The sequence below is a fragment of the Zonotrichia leucophrys genome, chromosome 2 (assembly GCF_028769735.1).
Source record: "Zonotrichia leucophrys gambelii isolate GWCS_2022_RI chromosome 2, RI_Zleu_2.0, whole genome shotgun sequence".
NCBI classification, from domain to species: Eukaryota; Metazoa; Chordata; class Aves; order Passeriformes; family Passerellidae; genus Zonotrichia; species Zonotrichia leucophrys.
The window spans coordinates 11,453,986-11,473,417 of record NC_088171.1 but is presented as its reverse complement, the minus strand read 5'-3'; the positions used below and the strand labels follow the sequence as shown (position 1 = coordinate 11,473,417).

General features: G+C 41.6%; 2 protein-coding genes across 3 annotated transcripts; one reads left to right on the top strand and one right to left on the bottom strand.

Annotated features, from left to right (window-relative positions):
* Positions 1-295: 295 nt before the first annotated feature.
* IDI1 (isopentenyl-diphosphate delta isomerase 1) lies at positions 296-6,134 on the top strand. Its single transcript, XM_064703936.1, has 5 exons — positions 296-435; positions 1,453-1,616; positions 2,597-2,689; positions 3,980-4,110; positions 4,664-6,134. Exons 1-5 carry the CDS (start codon positions 341-343, stop codon positions 4,979-4,981), a joined length of 801 nt encoding a protein of 266 aa, XP_064560006.1. The 5' UTR covers positions 296-340; the 3' UTR covers positions 4,982-6,134.
* Positions 6,135-7,695: 1,561 nt separating this feature from the next.
* Positions 7,696-19,108, bottom strand: GTPBP4 (GTP binding protein 4). 2 transcript variants are annotated; one of them, XM_064703934.1, is made up of 17 exons: positions 18,950-19,108; positions 18,169-18,339; positions 16,789-16,892; positions 16,032-16,168; positions 15,352-15,452; positions 14,875-14,967; positions 14,199-14,390; positions 14,046-14,111; positions 13,250-13,339; positions 12,746-12,856; positions 12,412-12,489; positions 12,252-12,303; positions 11,561-11,661; positions 10,502-10,699; positions 9,613-9,678; positions 8,416-8,550; positions 7,696-7,924 (listed from the first exon to the last, which is right to left on the bottom strand). In XM_064703934.1, the coding sequence occupies exons 1-17, from the start codon at positions 18,995-18,997 to the stop codon at positions 7,772-7,774; spliced, it is 1,896 nt and encodes a 631-aa protein (XP_064560004.1). In that variant the 5' UTR covers positions 18,998-19,108; the 3' UTR covers positions 7,696-7,771. The 2 variants fall into 2 exon arrangements, with proteins under 2 accessions (XP_064560004.1, XP_064560005.1); XM_064703935.1 differs by lacking the exons at positions 16,789-16,892; positions 18,169-18,339; positions 18,950-19,108 and adding an exon at positions 16,297-16,363 and having other exon boundaries at positions 16,032-16,242.
* Between the last annotated feature and the right edge of the window lie 324 nt (positions 19,109-19,432).

Sequence of the window (19,432 nt, the reverse complement as noted above, 5' to 3'; positions counted from 1 at the left end):
TCAGAGGTCCTTTACAGCCTCACTGATTCTGTGATTCCCGTCAGTAGGGAAAGGCTCGGGAGCCCAACCCGGCCCCAGCTCTGACCGTCTCCGGTACCGGCTGTGGGCACCGCTGCACACCCCGCCCACCGCACCGCCCCGCGCCCATTGGCCAACTCGCCGCCGCTCCCTGTCTCTATTGGCCAGCGCCGCTCGGTGCTGTTTCACGATTGGCCGCGCCCTCCACCTCCCCCACCTGTCACTGCTGGCGCCGCCTCCCGCGCCGCAGTGGGGCGATCGGGCGATGCGGTGACGTCAGCGCCGGGCGGCGGCGCCATTGGCGGGCAGAGTGTGACGTGCGATGTGGCGCGCGCTGCTCCGGGCCGGGAGCGCGGCCCCTCGGAGCGGCCCCGGCGTGAGGGGAGAGCGGCGGGGGCCGAGCGCACGGACTGCGAGGTGAGCGGGGAACGGGGCAGGGAGAGCTGCCGGGCGGGCCCGGAGCGGCCACCATGCCCTCAGCCCTGTGCCGAGGAGCCTCCAGAACGCTGCGTCCGGTTCTGGACTCCTCCGTGCCCGAGAGACGTGGGGCTCTCGGAGCGGCTCTGTCGAAAGGCAGCGAAGGTCATGAAGGGACTATCGAATCTCTTAGAAGTAAAGGCTGAGGGAGCTGAGTCTGCTCAGCCTTGAGGAGAGACAGCTGAGAGGAGACATCGTTAATATCTATAAATATCCGTGGGAGGGTGCCAAGGGAATGGTCTTCATTGCTGAGCAGTAAGGCAGGGGGCAGATGCCCAGGAATTCACCTGAGCGTGAGGAAGGAGTTCCTTTATTCCTTTCCCGGGTAGGTGCCCTGGAACAAGAGTCGGTGTGAGCCCCCGCCCCGGGGATGCTCCAGATCTGTCTGAGTGCGATCCTGTGTGCTCCGGGACGAGCCGGGCAGAGCAGGGAGCTCCCCGGGTGACCCCTGTGGTCCCTTCAGCCTGACCCGCTCTGGGATTTGCTTTGGGCTGCCGAGAGCAGCAGAGGCTCGGGCAGGGCAGGTTTTGCTTTGGAGGTGCCTCAGGTTGAACCCCTGTTCCCGAGCCTTTAAAGACTGTGGAGAGGAGAAATCCTCGTGTGCAGGATGCCTGGCGTTATAAAGCAGCTGGTGCCCAGCTTGAACTTTGGAACTGGAATTCCTGCCACTGACAGCCCATAAAAGTGTTATGCTCAGCATGGCTGTCCTGCAACAGCTGCTGCAAGGCCTTCCTGAGAAATAAAAGTGTTTCAAGCACCTGTCAGGTGTTGCTATGTGGTTTGTATTGTGGGTAAGAAATTTCAGGAAGCTAAAAGCATATAAACCCTCTCAGAATAAAACTGGTGTGCAATTTACACCATGTCAGAGAAACAGGCCATTAGGTTATTTCTCAGACTCTGCCCAGAACCTTATGGAGGTTGTTTTTTAATGAATGACTCTTCATTGTCTGTCTTCAGTGGAACGTGTGCTACCATCAGGATGCCTGAAGTAAACACAGATCACCTCGATGAGCAGCAGGTGCAGCTCTTGGCAGAGATGTGCATCCTTATTGATGAAAATGACAATAAGATTGGAGCAGAGACCAAGAAAAACTGTCACTTGAATGAAAACATTGACAAAGGTATGGCTGCTTATCTCCTAATTGAACCATGAAGTTGATCAAATATTTTCAGAAGCATAGTCATGGTTAAATTAAAGCCTTGATCTCAGGTGAGTGTTGGATCAAACCAGAGCAAGTGTCTCCCCTTAGGCCCCTCCTCCTCAGCATTAAATATTTAATGTTAAAATTCTGCAGAATAGAGGAACACTCAATTAGAGGCAATTGCAAAGGAGAGAAATGTGTGATTGCACATACAAGCTTGATAAATGTTTTAAATCACATTTTGAAGATAAAGCAGTATTTTTTCCTATTATGGATACCTGGTTCTGTGTAGCTTTTTCTAAAGAATGCTGTTTGCCTCTTTGCTGAGTTCTTTTCAAGTAGAAAAGGATTTAATTTTAAAGTAGTTCACGCAGAGTTCTACTTTAAGCACTGCTAATAGGACAGGGTTTCACAGATTTTGGGTTGGTCAGATTCAGCAGTCTCTCGTGGTGTGTGACCTCTTTTTATGTACTTAGGGAAAGCATCTTCCTGAAGAGTGAGGAATAACAGACCTAAAAGGTGTAGAAAACAGCAATTATACTGTTTTTAATGGAGCCTATTTTTGTTCTGCTTTTGCAATTCTTGAAGGGTCTTGAAATTCAGTTTTTTAGGAATTTGAGTCATCTCTTCTAGATTGTCAATTTATGGGTGCCAAGCTCTCCTTGGAAGCTTGCCCAAATGTACACATTCAGAATGGTGAACTGACTGAGTTTAGAAGAACTCCTCTGTTGCATTTTTATTCTAGGAACTCTTCTAATTTCATGTTTTGTATAAGCTGACTTAGAAACCTGAATAATGGCTCTTGAATTATTGATCAAATTCCTGGTTTTTAACATACATTAATTTAAAATTGGATTATGTAAAAATGAGGCCATTTTAAGCCCTTAACTGTCTTTATATGCTTTTTTCTCTTGTATTAAATATCTCCTTTTTGTTGTATGTGATTTTTTTATTTTTAGGTTTGCTGCACCGAGCTTTCAGTGTTTTCTTATTTAATACAGAAAATAAACTGCTGCTGCAGCAGAGGTCGAATGCAAAAATTACATTTCCAGGTTAGTGCTGAAACACTGTGTTTATATAAATGCTTTATTTAGATCAATATTTTTAAAAACTACATCAATCCAGTCCTGCAGGGAACTCGTTCTGAGGTTTTAGAATTTACTGCTTTGGAGAGGACATACTTCCAATACTTTTGGGAGTTCAAATTACCTTGTGGGTGAAGCAAGATAAGGGGAATGCTCATGTATTGTTATATATATGTTGTTGGGAAATGGTTGTCCCTGACATGTTTGGTGCTGTTGGTGCAAGGGCAGAGGGTGTGGTGTTTGCCCCTTCTGCTGCAAGACATTTATGGGAGTTGAAGAAATGGCTCTGGTGGCTGTGCAGTGTCCCATTGCCCTGGTAAAGGCTGAGTGCAGCAGAGCCCTGGTGCCTGGTACATCTGTGGGCCTTTGTGTTGGCTTAACAAACTCTTGTTTAACTCTGCCAGAAGTGAGGCAAAAGTGTGGCCAAACCATGCAGTGCATGACTTTTGAACACTCCTGAACTGTCAAATGCAAATAGAGAGGCATAAAAATAAGGAGGGGATCAAATAGAAACAGCTTACATGGGGAATGCTGGAGGGAGCATGAAGCTGTCTGTTGCAGAATTTTCAGTGGAAAAACAAAATCATTGAGGAAGGAAGACCTTTTTCTTTTTTCCAAGGGAGTCTTTACTTCAGAGCTTGTTTCAACCTTTTGTCTATAAAAGTCGAGCTCAAAAGCATCTAAAATAAAGTTAGAATATCTACAAACCAAGCATCTAAAATAGAGTTAGAATATCTACATTTTGACTGGTTAGCAGAGAAGGAAAAAGTTAAAAACAGAGTATAGATCGTTTGTCCTTTAAACACAGATATAAACTTTGTATTTCATTCTACTTACTGCCAGCTGTTCTTGAAGCTCTGGGAATATTTTCATTATTCTGTTACATATGAACTCCCAAAAGTAATTTTAATTAGCATTTGAGAGATAAACAAGGCCTTTACAGACTGGCTCTCTAAGTAGATGTGTTGGGGATAAGAATGCCTGTCCTCATGTGTATCAAACAGTAGCCTGCAAAGTAGTGCTTGGCAGAGGCAAATCCCAGTGCAAAATATGTAGAGGAAAATGAGAGGTGTCAATATCCCCTGTCTGTGACCCTTGTCTGCAAAACAGAAATGAAGCTGGGATGTGTTCAATAACTGGCCTTTGTCTCTGGGGATTTTGGTGTTGTGGTTTTTTGTTTTTTTTTTTCCCAGGTCCTTATTTTCCCAGGTCCTTTTTTCCTCAGTGTCACAACTGAACTGATTGACCTTGTTGCAGATTGTTTTACCAACACTTGTTGCAGTCACCCTCTGAGCCACCCTCAAGAACTGGAAGAAAATGATGCCATTGGTGTTCGGAGAGCAGCACAGAGACGGCTGAAGGCAGAGCTGGGAATTCCCATGGAGCAGGTAAAGAAAGGAGGGACAAACAGGAATTCTTGGCAGCACTTGCCAGCTTACAGACTGTGTGTGGCAGGCAGAGTCAGCCTCAAACCAAAAATGAACTCATCTTTGGAGATGCAGAGAGCTGAGTGAGCTTCCAGAGATCCCTGGAGGGCAGGGTTACACTTGGTCTGTCAGTACCTGGTTCTGACCTTGGCTTCAGGTCCTTGTCAGCTCTTTTCCTTGGGAGGTGAGGGGTAGGTGCCAGTGTTTGTTTTCACCAGGGCTCAGTGAGTGTGCAGTAAAGTCTGGTCAGCATTATTTAAAACATGCCATACAGGAGAAATACACTTCCAGTATTACAGGGTGAGTCTGGCTAGAGAATGCTGTGCAATTCATGCCATCAATCTGCTTTTTTTTTTTTTTTTCCAGTAATTCTTGGTGAAAAAGTGCATTGCAGTTGTACACTTGGGAACAAATAATTTCTAAGGAGGAGGATGATAGCTGATAAATTGTATTGCAATGCCCAGCAGTGCAGTTCTCCTGGTCTGGCAGCACTCTCACAAGTGTTTTCTTGTAGGTACCTCCAGAAGACATCTCCTACCTGACACGAATTCACTACAAGGCCAAGTCTGATGGCATCTGGGGAGAACATGAGATAGACTATATCTTATTTGTGCAGAAGGATGTGACACTGAATCCTGACCCCAACGAGATCCAGAGCTACTGCTACGTGACACAGAAAGAACTGAAACAGCTCCTGGACAAAGCTGCCAGGAATGAAGTTAAGATTACTCCATGGTTCAAGCTGATAGCAGAGACCTTTCTTTTTAAGTGGTGGGATAACTTGAATAACTTGAACAAATTTGTTGAGCATGAAAAAATACACCGAATGTGAATAGCTGGGATAAAAGGTGCTGAAGGTAGCAGTGATGTGTTGTCTCATTAACACTGGGAAATCATGATGTACCTGCAGAGAATTGCTCCACATGGAGCATGTTTAATTCATACAGAGGTCATAGCCAATGTTTTTTCTTCTGTCTTTGTCACCTCTTCCCCCTCATCCTTGGTTCTCTTGGGCCTGTTAAGATCTCATGTAAAATGGGTAACAGTAGCATGAAACCCCTGGGTTCCTCCTCCAGTGCCTGGTGAAAGATCCTCAGCCTGTGTGTGCCCTGCACACCTGGGAGGGAGCCAGGCACCTCCTGCCCAGCTCAGGGAGGAGGGCTGGGCTGTTCCCATTGAACTCAGCCACACATTAAATAATGATTACACATGACTGTGGGCTCTGCTGTGATGTTGAGACCAACTGCCAGAAGGAAAAAGCAATTCAAAGTAATCAGGATTATTTTTAATTGCAGAAAGCAAATCTCTTCAGCTACTGTACTCTATAATTAAGCAAACCCATAAAAGCTTAAGTAATTGGATTGCCTGTGTGGAGTAAGTCTGACTTTGAAGTGCTGACATATGTGTTAAAGCTTTAGATAATAAACACTGTTTGGGGTTTTCCCCCCACCAGGCTTTTCTGATTATTTGATGGTTGAGTACTGGACATCTCAAATTTTTTAATAAGATGTTAATTGCAGCAAATGTAAGTGGTACCTGCCTAATGTCAGTACTCTGGCTTTGGAGACAGGATGTGCACTAAATGGCTCTTCTCCATTGTCAGAAAACAAGGCATTTTGATATAAGGGCTTTTCTTTTCCTGTAATAGTCATTCCCAGACAACTCAAACCCCTGAACCCCACAATTCAAGACTTAACATTTGCGGGCTTACACTGGGTCTTGATGTCAGTTAATTAGAAATTGTAAAAGAGTACCAGAGCTAATCCTTTTTGATCTTGCAGTCAATCAATTGCTAGTAACTTAGGAGGCTTTTTCAGTAAGACAGATACTGAAGGGTGCTTCCATTTTAATTATAGACTGGGGGAAGGGAGGGTCTTCAAAAAAGTGTGATTTCTTCTGTTAGCACACTGTTTTTAAGTTCTTGCAGAGCCTGATGAAATAGGATGTCGTGCAACTATCATTAAAAGTAAACATGGTTGTGATGATTCTGTGTCTGGATTTAGGGTAAAGTTAACTTTTTCCATGGTCAAGGTTTCTCTTTCTCATCCCTGTTGTGACTGCAGCACTGAAGCTTCCATGTACCAGCACCTCCAGTGGTTCAAGGTTTTAGAGTCAAGTTTGTTGTGTATGAGCCAGAACTGATGAATTGTTTCAAAGGAAATATTATCAGGTGAGGGAGCAGTGATGTGATGTAGCAGCTATGTTGAATTCAGTGCAATCAGCCATGATAGCCAGCTGTAAGCAATGGAGAAGTTCTCAAATACTTTTTAAATCTAACTTTATAATTAAACCACCTTGCCTAAACCCTTGGACTGTTGTTTTCTTTCCAGATGTGAAGCCACATGCAGAATAATCTCTGTCATGCAGCACCCTGCCCATTAAACACCAGTGAAGCAGCATGATGTGGGCAGGGCAGCAGGGCACAGATCTATGGAAAAAAGTTCTGTTTTTCTAGTTCAGCTTGGAGAAAAAGCTGGCAAAACAGATCCTGAAGCAGAAGCCCTGTGCATACAGAAGCTGAAAGAAAACTTTTGTTTAACAGTTCTTAAAGCCCCTCAGTTTTTCTTGGCATTGGTCTTCTTTGCAGGATTACAGTATGCTTTAATTCTGGATGTGTTACACAGAGTAGATGAGAGCAGCTCCATCAATTTACACATGCTGCAAAATCTGACATCTGAGCAGTCACTGGCTGTATTTCAAAAAGTAGTCATGTGAGGGCTCTTTCTTCCTCTTTATTTTTTGTGGGGCATGTGTTAATTTTTAACATGGATTTGAAATGTACTGTTCAAGCAACGCATTTATAATGCATAATTTTACAAACTTCTATGTAATCATTGACCAAGTAGAGACAAAAAGAAAATATCTCCCATTTGACAATGTATTTTGCCTTGAGCAGATAGAGAATTTTGTCTATCAGGTCCCAAAGAGAAAATGTCTTGCTAAGCCAAGGATGAGAGTAGCATGTGCTTGGCACAAAATTTCAGTCTGATCCTTTTTCTCTACATACCTGAAATATTAATCTGAAATATTCAGGGTTGTAAGGTGTAACCTGCCCATTACAGGTGGCAGGTCAGTACTAGAACTGCAGTTTCTCCTCCAGTGACCCTGCAGCTCAGTGAAGTGGCAGCATTGCTCCTGAACTTCAGTGCACAAACACAAACTTTGCATAGATCTTGATGCTTTCTGTTACTTCCCCCCATTTCAGCCTCCACCAGTGCCATAAACTCATCACAAAGGATTATCTGCATGCAGCAATCCAAACCTTACTGAACCCAGGCATTTTTTATAACAGTAGTTCAACAAAGTGTTCACATTTCTAGACTTAACCTCATTTAAATTAGGTTTGTATAGAAACACTTTACTGATAGATGAAAGTCAGGAATAAGAATATGGAAGAAAGTATTTTTATGTGTTTATAAATGGTTTCTGCCACTAGAATTGGGAAATTTCAAGATATTGAAAACTGAGCTTGAAGTATCTTAACCATGAACATAAAACACACACTTAAACACCAAGTATTACCAAAAAGGATGACAGGACTAGAAATTAGTTTTAATAAATTTAATTTTGATTTTAAATTGGGTTTTTTTGATTAGTTTTTAATCTTGATTCAGAATACTGCTTATCTTCTCTGTGTTTTGCCAGATTTTCTCTTCCCAGTCAGCAGATGTCTTGGCTTCAAGTTGAATATGTGCCTGTCTGCCTCTCCTTTCCTGCCCAGGCGATTCATTTTCTTTTGAGCTTTCTTTGCCATGATCTTCACCTTCTTCACCATCTATTTAAAAACAAGCAAACATGCAGAGTAACTTCCTCAGTAACTCAGGGAACAAGTTTTAAGAAAACCCACACCTTTAAGAAAACCCACTGAGCTGGATGGTTTCATCAAGGACATTAACACCAACTCCAGAGCGTTATCACTATCGAAGTGGCACTAACCCTCCTTAGCAAAACTTTCCAGTGCACTAACACAGGATCATGCTGTGCCTGGAATTTCTCACTTACTACAGGTAGAACCACAGTTTGCAGAATTCTTCCTTCAGATTTGCATTTAGAGACTAAAGAATTAAAATGTTTGTCCTTGGTCTGTATTATTACATTATTTGTAAGAAGGAAGTAGAGAAACAGAGTCCAAATGAAAAGATGATGGAGCTAAGCACAAACTCTGCACAAACACAGCCAGCCTACTCTGCAGTTCCCCAGGAGCTGCTCTAGGTGTAACCATGCTGGTGGAGCTGCCCAGCAGGTGAGAACAGGTAAATAACAAACCTTCTCATCCCGGAGGCCGGACACGTCCCGTGGCGTGCGAGAGCAGCTGCGGCTGCGCGACACCGACCGCGGCGTCTCCGACTCCTCGCGCTTGCGCTTCCTCGTGGTGCTGCGCGACCTCCTCACGTAATGGGCCTGGAATTGAAACCATCATCTAAGCCTACAGCCAGAAACAATCAGCTCATTTCTAGTCAGAGTCATCGGAAATACAGGAAGTGGATTCGGTTATTCCATAGTAACACAAAGATCTTGACAGATATTGGTCACTGTCTCTCTGTCCTACAGGAACATTCACATTTCAGTGAATATTCGCTTTTTTTCCTCCACAGTTGCTAACTGGCTTTTTTCTTTGGGTGGAGTACGCCTAAAACTAATCAATAAAAAGATACAAATGAATGGAGAGCAACACTTAAGTAATTTTGCAACAGCAAAATAGCAATGACGAAGCCTACCCTGATTAATGTCCTGTGCACTGGGCAAAGCCCTAAAGAATTTCAGTCATAAAGACTGATCATGTATAGCATAAGTATTACATTTCTACATTGCTCCTACATCAACATGGCATGGCAGCTCTGAGAACCATAAATGCTTGCTTCAGATGTGTAATGTTGACAGCTCTTGTTTCCTAACTCCTTGTTTAGCTAAAGAATTAGAGATCTCAAGATCCAGGGAGCTGTAACACTGCTGGATTTGCTGTACAAAATGTTTTGGGATTTTTAAATTTCTGTTAAAAAAGAGTCTCCTGGAGGCCAGTCTCTGATGAAGTACTTTATCTGCCTTACATTTAAAAATGCCAGCTGCCCTCAAAAACTTCAATTACAGCTCATGGAATTAATGAACTATAAAAAGATAGGCCTCATCTGTTGCTATTACTATTTCTGACATAGTAGAGTCTCATCCAACAAAGCAGACTTGAAAATTAAGAAGTATGCTTAGCTAAGCCTGTTCTTGAATCCTACACAAATTCCAAGAAAGCAGTGCACATTCTTGATAAATGTTAGTTTTTCAGCTTATACAACCTGTTTTGATCACATTACTCAAAAAATTCCAGTAGCAACTGCCTCATCTGCAGTTCCTAATTCATCCTTAATAGAACCCACCTCTCTCTTGTGCCAGCTTTAAAAAACATTTCAACTGTGCTCAAAGAAATCTAAGTCTCTTTTAAACAAGTATTATGTTCAATAAGCAAAAACTTACATCATCTTTATTAGTCATGTCAAGTCCAAGATCAGTCATTTCTTTCTCTAACACCTTCCTCTGGACCTGTAAAAACACAGTTCTTTTAAAAAAAATCCTTCCACCTTACTTTTTGTCTCAATATACCACCACAAGTCATTATATTCACTTTATATTTCTGGCTTTATCACATCCACACACAGGTCATTGATGTCCTACCTTCACATTTCATTTTTTACATCCATAAATTCTGCTTCACAAGACTCCAGTGGCCCAACATTTCCCAAAGATCATATAATTAGTTTGCTTTTTTGGGGGGAAGCTGACAAGGAGAGCCAGTTTGGTCAAAAATGTTTCCTTTTCTCCCAAAAGGCACACTTTCTGAGAAGGTAAGAGATCCTGGGGCAACAGCAGCTAGATTCATTTTCTCAAATATCTAGTTATCAGTTTATTACTTTGCAGTTGTCCTGGACTGGTCAGAAGAAACTCTGCCACCAGATACAGTGATTACCTGGCTACCAAAGACACACATCACCTTTTCCAGAACAAATTTTAAATTACTGTGATTTTAAGTAATTATCTAATTCTTAGCATTATTTGAATTTTAAGCAAACAGACAATATACAATGAAACAACCCACTTAAACAAACTGCATCACATTATTAAAAACCTTTTCTGCAATACATATGGAGTTTTACACAAGACTCACTTATGTGACACACAAAAAAAGGGTTACTATCCCTCCTCAGCTAAGCAGTGACCAGAACTCCTGGGAGAACAGAAGGGAGCAAGCAGTGACAGGGCCAAGTATGAGCAAAAGGCATCAGTTCCACTATCCAACAGTGATACATGCTTTCATGGTGCTCTTACATAGCAGCAAGATTTTTTACAGAACATGCTCTACACTCACCTTTTTAGCTGTTCTGGGCATCCTTGGACCATGAACATCTTTCTCCTTTGACTGCAGGATTTTCAGTTTCTTCTTTTCTCGGATCTTCCTTGCCAATTGTCTGATTTCCATCATTTCTTCATCTTCACTTTCTGGTTCACTGTCATATTCTCCAGCAGCTTCTCTCAGTTCTTCTTCTTTCTCCAATTCTTCCAGTTTCTTAGATTGTGAAGAGGTAAAATGGAGATCAGATCTTGACTTACAATCCTCAACATCACATTTGTACATGGTCCTGGGCCATGACAGCACACAGGCCCTTCAAAGAAGGAACTACTTTGCCTGATAACCACACAAATGGGGCTGGTGACAGAGATCACTGTGAACCCATGGACACACTGCTGTGCAGAATAACTCCATCACTCCACATCAACACTTGGCTAAATTTGTGTGGCTGCCCAAAGCTGCCCAGTGTTTGAAAGCAGCTGTACTGTCCTGTGAGCTGTGCTTGCTGTGCCATTTCTGGAAACAGACTGAAAAACCCTTCTCTTCTGACATGCAACATGAGTCCAGGACACCAGCAGTTCACAGGAACCCTGCTGCATAACTGGCAGCCTCCATGGGCTGCACTCACCACTCCTCCTTAACAACCAGCAGGAAATCCAAACAGCGACTGTTATTAGCTAAAAATGTTACAAATTGAGCATTCAGTCCATTTCCTCCACAGACATAAATCTGATGGATGAATTTCATATTATTAAAAATACATAAAGTTTGATAGCTACATTCCTGTAGCTGTAGTGAAAGAATGAAGAAATATAACTTCTAGTGCAAACCTCATATTTTAGAATGGAACAGATAAGATCACCATCATTCTGACAAGGTGAAAAAATTTTCCATTCTTCTGAAATTCTGCCCTTTATCATTCAAAAACTAGTACATTTTCCCATGACAAGAGCAGACAATGCAAAAGAGAACAGGTTCTCACAATATGTTGTTTTTAATCTACAAATGGTAACTGACATTAAACAAATAAGAGATAAAGAGGAAAGAAAAGTGTAAAGCAAAAATTGAAAAACTCACTCTCATTATATCAGGATCAATGTAGTCAAGTATATTATGGCCTTCCCATATCTCTGGAATCTTATCATATTTCTCAGAAGAATTCATTAAGTCCCAGTATTCTTAAAAATACAACAAAAGTTGATAAAGAGACAAAAATTAATTTCAAAGAATGTTCCCTGACAAAAGACAACACTCAGAACACACACACAAAAGAAGTGCCCCACCCCTAAGAATTTGGCAGCACTTCTGCTATATTCAAATATTTCTGATCTCCATCCTACTGCCAAAGATTGCTCAGTTATGGCATGACCCACTGCCCCAAGACACACCAGGCAACAAAAACCCAGCTGAAACACAACACATGCGGTTCTCTCTCATATTGATACTTTCTTAACAAAGAGAGCATCAGAAATTATTTAAATCCTATAATACAGAATGGAGAGAAAAAATCACTTGAATCATCAGAGCAGCTGTTTCATGTCTGTGACTCCAAAATGGGAAACAACTGAGTAACATCACAAAACACATCAGTAAAGATCTCCAGTTCAGGAACAGAAGGATAGTGTGCAATGAAATGGTGCCACTGGCAATTAGTTGAAAGCAGTCAGGTTTAGGTATTCCCCCTTAAGGCTGAAATAGCCACACTTTACTGTTTAGTAATAATAATGGTATAAAATACATATAATAATAATTCTTATCTAACACTTACTCTGCAGATCCAAAATATAATCATCTCCCATTTCAAGTTCAATATCTCTCTCCTGCAAAGACATACATGGCTTTAGATACCATTTAATTTAGAGGCTATGGACTAACACAGCAAATTTAAAATCCAGCTGCTGATTTCCTCATTTAGAGATGCCACTTACCAATTTCCTCTTGGGAGTGTCCACTTCCATGCGTTTCTTACGAGCTACTACGCCTTCAGGTATAAAAGGCAGTCGCTCCTGGAACAAATCCACCCCAAAAACAAAAGGAAAAGTTCACATCAATTTTTTCACACTGCTATAAATCACCAGCTGCACTGTAATGTATTTCTGAAGAATATACAAAATCCCAAGCTCCCAGCAGGAAAGGCACTTACAGGCAATAGATTAGAAAACTTCATCATATGAATCTGTTTGCAGATTAACAATGACAGAATTCTTACCCTATTTAAGAAGTATTGGGAAATACAATAAATAGTGTAAACATGTAGCCTACCTTGTTATCTCTTTTGGTTGGCATGGCCAAGTGTAATCTATTCAGTACTTCATTCACTTTGTTTCCTTTCATTTTAGTATCAACACGATGGGCCAACAGTCTGTCACAGGCCTGAGGGCACATGGCAAGGTAAGGTGAGGAACAAAGCCTTTCAGACACAGCAAATGACACTGCAGCCATTCATGCCAGGTATCTGGCTTCACATCTTACTCTCTTTTTGTCTTATACCTCTAACTCTCAAGAAAGCATCAAATTATTCTATATTAAAAGCATCCTGAGAAGATGCATATGCCGATATGTATTTTTTTAATAGGACTCAGAAAAAAATCACAATTAAAAAAAAATTATTACAATATTATTTTCCACTTACACCCAAGCTCACTGAAGCACAAGGAAAACATTTTTGAAGTTTATCACTATAATGCAGTCTAACTGAGACTGAACTCATGAAGTGAAGCAAGATGGTAGCTGTTCATTTGGATGAAACAAAAAGAATGCACCTACCTCAGTTTTAACTTGGATTACACCTTCTTCAGTTAGTGTACTTGTCTCTATTACAGAAAATCCTTCTGCTTCAAAAGCTTCAAATATTTTCTAAAATTGAAAAATTAACCCAAATAATGACATCCTGTTTCATTTCTTAATATTCCACAATACATTAAGACGAGAAATCTTAATCCAGTGTCAATACATACAATGAATTACTATTTTATTAGAAGGTGTTTCTAAAAAGATGACAGAAAGTTCTTAATTATAGTTCTATTTAATCTTTCTTATTTTATAAGCAAATAAAAAAGGCACCTATAAATGACCCATAAGAGAAAAAGAAAAAAAGTGAGAGAGACACAAGTTCTATGTGCTTTAGCCTGTAGATACAATTGCCTGTAGATAAAATTTAGCCTGTAGATACAATTGAATTAAGCCTGCAGGACCTTTTATTGCAACTGTTCAGCGAGACCTCTGAGTCTAGTGCTCACTGTGCCTGTCACTGAAAGGATTATTGAGTAAAGCAATTAAAGCAGTAACTGAAAGTTCTCACACCATCAGAGATTTCTGAAGCCATTAAGAACCTACCTTCCATTTAGCATTTACAATATTCAGGCAAGGACTACATTAGACAGTACTAAAGAAAGATGGGGTTGAGACCTGCAAAGCTACCTCCCACTGCACAATTAAAGCAGCTCAATTAAGGAATGATCATGTAAAAGATTTTGCCCAATAAAAATTATAATCATCCACAATGCACACACAGTATTTTTGTAAACAACAGAAGACAAAGAGGTGAGAGAAGTATCCTAACCTGGCTCTCTTCAGATAGTTCTGAAATCCTCTTCACATCGCATTTGTTTGCAACGATTATAAGTGGCTGATAAAAAGACAAAAAAAAAAATCTTAATTCAAGTTACCATGTTATAAACCCCTGGGGTTTGTTAATAATGTGAACAAAACTCACCTTGTTAGCAAACAATGGCTTAATATTCCTGAAGAGCTCCACCTGCTCCTCCAGGCTGTGCCCGCACTGCTCAGACACGTCCATGACGTAGAGCACGGCCGCACGCAGGTGTGCCAGGGCAGTGATAGCCTGCATCTCAATGGTGTTCCTGTCCTCCAGGGGGTGATCCAAAATACCAGGAGTGTCCACCACCTAAAATTAACATCATTCAGCCAGGTGTTACTGATCAGCTGTTGCAGAAAATGTGGTTGATTGTTCATCTATATTGTCTTTTTTAAGACAGTGGCAGTTTTTCCTTTCTGTCACAAATAGAACTGTGAGCTCTGCCAAACTGGGAATGTGAAAATGTAGAAATGGAAGAAGAATGAGGTTTCATAACCAACACTCCAAGTATTGCAAAGGAAGGGAAAATTCTGCCCCTACCCAGCGCAGAATTTGAGAATGATAAAAAGTGATCTGGCATTACTCAATAATTCCATTTCCCATCTTCCCTCCAACAGAACACAGACCCATGCATGTACATTTTTAGAACAAGTTTTGACTGCTGCTCTCACTTGGCACACTGCACCTTGCACAGCAGCTGTCAGACACAGCCTGTCTGATCATGGCAAAAAGGCAAATCAGGCTATAACCAGATCACTCTTTCAAGGAACTGCAAAATAGGAACAGTTCTTACCTGCCAACGTAGATACTTATAATCCATATGTCCCACAAAGAGAGATTTCGTGGTAAAGGCATAAGGCTGTACTTCTACATCTGCTCTTGTAACCTTAAAACAAGATTTAGTCACACACATTTATTTAAAAATTCTTGAAGTTGAAAGGAGTATATTCTAATTATAATGCACTGTCTTTGCTATGGGGTAAAAAAAAAAGAGCTAAAAACTGGTTATTCTAGTTTCTCTGCAAGTATTTGTCTATCAGAAAATATGCTAATGGGATGCTATTTTGGAAAAGATAACGATTTTTAAGAGTGAAATCTATCAAAACTTTCCATTTATTCCTCCAGAAATTTCATTCAACCTCTACTCACACATTTGAACTTGCCACTACTCACATCAGACACTGTCACAACTATATCAAATTGTTTAGAAGTTACCTTATTTTAATTAAATTGTATCTCAATATTATCCATGGAAAAACCACTCACATACCTTATTTATAAAACTGGATTTCCCAACATTTGGGTAGCCACACAGCAGAAGAGTTCGTGTATTGGGATCAATGGTTGGCAAACGAGACAAATGCTGTCGCACTGAAATGTGAAAAAGATTTTTTAAGTATCTCTGATAATTTAAGTTTTACTGAGATTGAATAACTATACATATGCTGAACTGTTTACCTAAAAATTAGTAACATTTCTGATATATGATCATTTATGAAAGTATGTAATAATTTGCAGACTTCACAAGTATCTACATATGACAAATATAAAATTTAAGAAATATCTGAAATAGATGAAGACCACTATCTTACATCTAGAACGACTCCACCAAGTCAGGCAACGTAACCTGAAGTAAGGAGTAGTGTCTGCAAAATCTTTAGCAACATTTTTCACATACATGTTAGTGAAAAGAATGGTAAGTAAAAGCCTGCCTGCGACTTTTAAACAAAGAAAAAGTTTTATCACTGTTAGTGATACCATAAAAGTTAATAAATATTCAAAGAGAAAACTATTTTGTTGAAAAATTAACACTAAGTTTTTGGGGATTTTAAAACCGTTCCTCTGTTTCCTGGATCTGTAACCTGTACTAAACGCATTCTCCTACTAAGCCTAATCATAAATTTTATACCCAATTCAGGTGCCTTTTTTCAGCCCATATGTAGCACCCACCTTGCTCCAAATACTCCAGGCTCTGTTTCTGTCTCTTGATGATGGTGCACATGCGGCCCAGGGCAGCGCGTTTCAGCTGCTTGCAGCGGTACAGGGAGTCCCCGTACTTCATCAGCCTCACGTAGTCCTTGGCCACACTGCAGGCACAGGGAGCACAGATCAGCCACAATCCCCCAGGCAGGGGCAAAACAGAGAAATGAGACGAGCACAGGTCAGCCAACCATCCCCAAGCACAGGCAAAACCAGAGAAATGAGACGAGCACAGGTCAGCTGTAGCCATGATATTTTCTGAAAAATCCTTTCCTTAGGATTTTTCCTCCTGAGAAGCTGAGAGACCTCAGGAACAAAATGTAAGCAATGGTTATCTGCTGCTGTGAAATGCCACAGGTGGATCTGTGATTGGTCTCATGTGGTTGTTTCTAATTAATGGCCAATCACAGTCAGCTGGCTCGGACTCTCTGTCCAAGACACCAGCCTTTGTTATTCATTCTTTCTTCTTCTATTCTTAGCTAGCCTTCTGATGAAATCCTTTCTTCTGTTCTTTTAGTATAGTTTTAATACAACATATATCATAGAATAATAAATCAGCCTTCTGAAACATGGAGTCAGATCCTCTTCTCTTCCCTCAGACCCCTGTGAGCACGGTCACAGTCAGCCACAAACCCCCAGGCACGGGCAAAACAGAGAAATGAGATGATCACAGGTAAGACACAGTCCCCTAGGCACAGGCAAAACCAGAGAAATCAAAAGCCCCTACTTGTCTATCAGGTTCTTGGCAATATTGATCTGCCCCAAAGCCAGCTTGTAGTGGTCTTTGTCATACAGGACATTCATCAGGTCCGCGTAGAAAGGATGAATATCCTAAAACAAAAGCAGAATTTTTTGTTAAGTTAATAGCAGAAAGCTTAAAAGGCAGTTAAAAAAGCAGTTAAAAGCAGTTTTGTTAAGTTAAAAGCAGAATCTGATGTTAAGTCTCTTATTTTCTTACTCTAAGATGACTATTTCTTCTTCAATGTAAGTTCTTCAATATAACTTCTTCAATGTAAGTTCTTTTTTTTCTCCACAACAATGGACTGGAGAACAAATGACACTAACACAAATGACACTAAAAGCCAAACAATTTTCATTACCAACTTATGTAAGAAAAATAATCTGCTTGGTCATTAAATGCATTAATCTTAACTGCTCTGAATTTCTTCTGCAAACACATCTTTGACTTATTCATACAGAGTTTCCAGTTGATCTTCTGCTTTCTAAAATATTTCATATTACAACTTTGAAGTCTTTTTTTAAGTAAAAAATTGCAAGAAGCCAACAGAAATTATCTCTAAATGGAAATTCATATTATAGCAGAAACACAGCAGTACCATTAATTCCTTTCTTTTCTGAGTGCTGCCTTACCTTCTATACAAGCCTGGACAAAAACCAGTTTTTTTAATGCCCAAATAAATCCTCAAGTGTTCAAGGAAGTGGCATCTCTGGTAAAAATCTTTCATGCAGAGTATTTCTGCTAATTATGTATTTACCTGAAGAGATTTCATCACGTGATGTTAAAAAAAACCCCAGAAGATATTTCTGCGAATTCTGGAGCAACACTCACTGGATATGAAATTATCAAGAAAAACAATTTAACAGGTGAATAATTTCAATCTGTGTAGAAAACTGCCCATAAAAAAGTCCCACTGGGCACATGGATAGAGTTGTAGTTGTTTGAAGTTAATACCGTGTTTCTAACCCCACCCTTTATGGGGTCAAGGACAACATTTATATTGTCAAATTAACTCCTGAAGATGGAAAGCAATATGATATATTATATTTCTTGGTATTTCCTTGGGAAGATTAAACATAAGCAGAATTTCCATATGCACACACAAAGAAGAAATAGGGAGACACAATATACTTAAGCCCCCCCACATTTTGTCTTAATTTAAAAGCAACTTCTGGCAAACATATCTGATCAGCTACAAGACTGTAAATTCCAGCCTTTAATGACAATCCACGGGCACAACTTAACTTCTGCTCTTCATAAGAACATACAACTTTTGCAGTACAGGTTTTGCCACTACTCACAGTAAAATCTACTTGAAATCGGCCAAATTGTCTACACAGAGAAATCAGCAAATGAGAAAACACTTACATCTAACTTCGGGAAATCGGTTAAGATCTGAGTGAGTCTGTCATGGTAATTTTGTTGAGTAAATTTGACTTTTCGCATATAAAAATGTCGAATCCGGTGGATTTGGTAATGTTTGTGAATGACAGTTGGGGTCTTTCGCTGAGTCTTTGACAATGTCAAATCGATGAAGTCCTGCAATCGAGGAAACATGATTAGTTACACAAAATGTCAAGTTCTTGTAAAGGCAACAATTTTATTTTGGAGAAGGAGCACGCTGAGGACTTAAGTACAGCCACAGTGGGACAGGCATGTTTTAGGGCAGGCAGGAATAAGAAGTTTGCACATTCCCTGTCCAGTTTCTATTGCAATGGACGGCGGCCTGGCGAGTCCGAGCCCTGCCGGAGCTCCCCTCACCGTGCTTAAAACCCCTTTTTCCGACTAGAAAAAGACTTTATTTTGAAGCAAGACAGTGCGATGAGTTTCGGTATGAGGCAGGTTTGGAAAACAGGAGGGAGAAACGCGGCTTCAGGGTCCCTGCTCAGGATCCTCTCTGACAGGACCCCCCCGACACTGTACATGGTACGGGCCGCCGGTCGCAGCAGCACCAGCCCAGGCGAGTCCACGGCTCCCGCGGGAGGGGGAGGAGGCGAACCCAACACCACGCCGGCACCGCGGAAGGGGCAGGAGGGCAGCGCGGTCCTCGGAAGCCGCCGAACGGGAGGAACGGGAGGGACAGCCCGGTGCGGAAGGCACTGAGGGCAGGGGCCGGGGCCGGGGCAGGAGCAGGGGAGCGCGGCCGTACCTTGGCAGACGGAACCACCGTGATCTTCTTGAAGTTGTAGAGCGCCATGGCCACCGCCACTGCAGCGCCACGCGCCGGAAAGGGAGCGCGCCCGGAGCTCTCGCGAGAGCTGCGCGCGTCCGGCCCGGGCGGGCCGGGAGAGGGAGGGACAGGGAGAGAGGGAGGGAGGGAAGATGGAAGATGGAAGGGGGGCAGGCGCTTGAGGTTGAGTCTGGGTCTTGCCCGAGAAGCATTTGATCGCCAGCAGGGTTCTGGCAATGGTTCCCTGATGTGATGATTGGGGGCAGACGTGGCTTGAGCCCCGTAGGGCCGAGAAAGCAAAACACACCCTCAGCCTGTTGAGCGCTGAGTAAAGGCTGATCTCCATTAGCACGAAGGAGTTAATGACAGAGAGAATAAGGATGGCAGAAAGGACCCCGAAAGCCTTACAGGGGCCAAGGGGCCCACGAGTGGCCTCGTCCCCAGGCTGATTCAGCTGGCAGC